General features: G+C 41.7%; 1 protein-coding gene across 1 annotated transcript in view; it reads right to left on the bottom strand.

Moving 5' to 3' along the window:
- The window catches only part of LOC110011886, an 11,236-nt gene that overhangs the window by 7,888 nt on the left and 1,019 nt on the right, over positions 1 to 2,329 (bottom strand). The window contains 3 exon segments of the mRNA XM_020693471.1: positions 88 to 936; positions 938 to 1,653; positions 1,656 to 1,673. Of these exon segments, the coding sequence (XP_020549130.1) occupies positions 88 to 936; positions 938 to 1,653; positions 1,656 to 1,673 (1,583 nt within the window).

Below are 2,329 nucleotides of genomic sequence, written 5' to 3'. Positions count from 1 at the left end.
TTCTGATCTGAATGTTCGTGGCAACCCCACGACAAAATCCATAGTGATCTTCTCCCACTTCCATTCTGGTATTGATAGAGGTCGCACCTGCTGGTGTATGGTGAATTGTGAGCTTCCTGCAAAATTGCTTCGCGTAACCCATCTGTATCAGGCACACAAACTCGTCCCCCATTCACTAGTACTCCATCACCTCTTATTGAAAAATTTGTTTTCTTACCAAGTCTTATTCTTTCCAACATTCGTAATAAGAAAGCATCTCGAGTCTGTGCTTCTTTGATCTGATCCACAAAGTCTGGTTTAATTTGCAAGGCTGCCAATAAACCCGCTACCTGATCAACCTCTAGTTTCGTATTCATAGACCTCATCTCCAGCAGCAATGTCTGATTGTGACTCCCCAGATTGGCTAATATACTTGAACTCTTTCTACTCAAAGCATCTGCTACCACGTTCGCTTTCTCTGGATGGAAGTCAATAGTGCAATCATAATCCTTCAGCAATTCTATCCACCTTCTCTGTCTCAAATTCAATTCCTTTTGTGTCAAGATATATTTCAAACTTTTATGGTCAGTAAGGATCTGAAATTTTTCTCCGTACAAGTAATGTCTCCAGATCTTCAGTGCATGCACAATCGCGGCTAACTCCAAGTCATGTGTAGGATAATTTAATCCATGGTTCCTCAATTGACGGGACGCATAAGCAATTACCTTTCCGTTTTGCATCAACACACATCCCAAACCCCGTTTAGAAGCATCTGTATACACTATATATCCACCGCTAGCAGATGGAAAAACCAAAATCGGATTGGAGGTCAGCCTCTTCTTCAACTCATCAAAACTTTGTTGACACTGTTCCGTCCACTGAAATTCTACCCCCTTTCTTAGCAACTTGGTTAGAGGACCGGCAATTATAGAGAAACCCTCAACAAACTCCTGTAATTCCAGCCAAGCCTAAGAAGCTTCGGACTTCAGTAGCATTCTTTGGCACCCTCCACTCCATAATAGCTTTTACTTTTGAAGGATCAGGCATAACCCCATCACCAGATACTACATGCCCAAGGAAAACCACCTGATTTACCCAAAATTCACATTTGCTTAACTTAGCATATAATTCCTTCTCTTTCAAAATCTGTAAGACTATCCTCAAATGTTGCTCATGCTCATCTCTATCCTTCGAGTATACCAAAATGTCATCTATAAATACAATAATGAAGTGATCCAGATATTCCTGAAATGTACGGTTCATTAATGCCATGAATGCCGCTGGTGCATTTGTTAACCCAAAAGGCATCACCAGAAACTCATAATGACCATAACGAGTACGGAAAGCTGTCTTCGGTATGTCATTCTCTGCTATCCTCAACTGCCAATAACCAGACCTCAAATCGATCTTTGAAAATATTGTAGCTCCCTTTAACTGGTCTAACAGGTCATCAATCCTCGGCAGTGGATATTTATTCTTTACTGTTACTCTGTTTAATTGGCGGTAGTCGATGCATAACCTCATGCTCCCATCTTTCTTTTTCACAAACAGCACTGGTGCTCCCCACGGCGAAGTACTTGGCCTGATAAACCCTTTCCCCAATAATTCTTCAATTTGCTTTTTGAGCTCGTGTAATTCCACTGGAGCCATTCTGTACGGCGCAATAGAAATTGGGGCAACTCCTGGAAGAGTTTCTATGGCAAAATCCACTTCCCTATGCGGTGGCAATCCTGGTAAGTCATCAGGAAATACTTCAGGGAAGTCTCTCACTACCGGGATTTCTTCCAACGTGGGATTAACCTTTTCGGTATCTACCACATGGGCTAGATATGCTTCACAACCCTCTAACATCAATCGTCTTGCCTCCATAGCTGATATTACACAAATTGGTACTACCTGACGATCCCCCACCAATATTACTTTTGATTCGCCAGAACATTCGATCATTACTTCCTTTTTATAACAGTCAACTATTGCTTTATGTTGCGCTAACCAATCCATCCCCAGAATCACATCAAACTCCTTCAAATCCAGCACTATAAGGTCTACAGGTAAATTTACATCTCCGATTCTCACTAAACTCCCTTTTCTAACACTGTTCACTATCACACCCCCTCCCACGGGCAAATAAACCATCAAATTACATCCCAACGGACTATTCTCTCCCGGTATTTTAGATGCAAATTCGGATGAAATATATGAATGTGTAGAGCCAGGATCAATCAAAACATAAGCCGCAATGTCATATAACAATATCGTACCTGATATCACGTCATTCGATGCTGGGGCTTCCTCTCTAGTAATGTTATATATCCTTGCCTGGGTCTGTCCCTGAGTAACTTGTGCTCCA

Source organism: Sesamum indicum, linkage group LG4 (genome assembly GCF_000512975.1).
Source record: "Sesamum indicum cultivar Zhongzhi No. 13 linkage group LG4, S_indicum_v1.0, whole genome shotgun sequence".
Lineage (NCBI taxonomy): Eukaryota > Viridiplantae > Streptophyta > Magnoliopsida > Lamiales > Pedaliaceae > Sesamum > Sesamum indicum.
The sequence above is the reverse complement of the archived record's forward strand: the minus strand, read 5'-3'. Positions and strand labels throughout refer to the sequence as shown.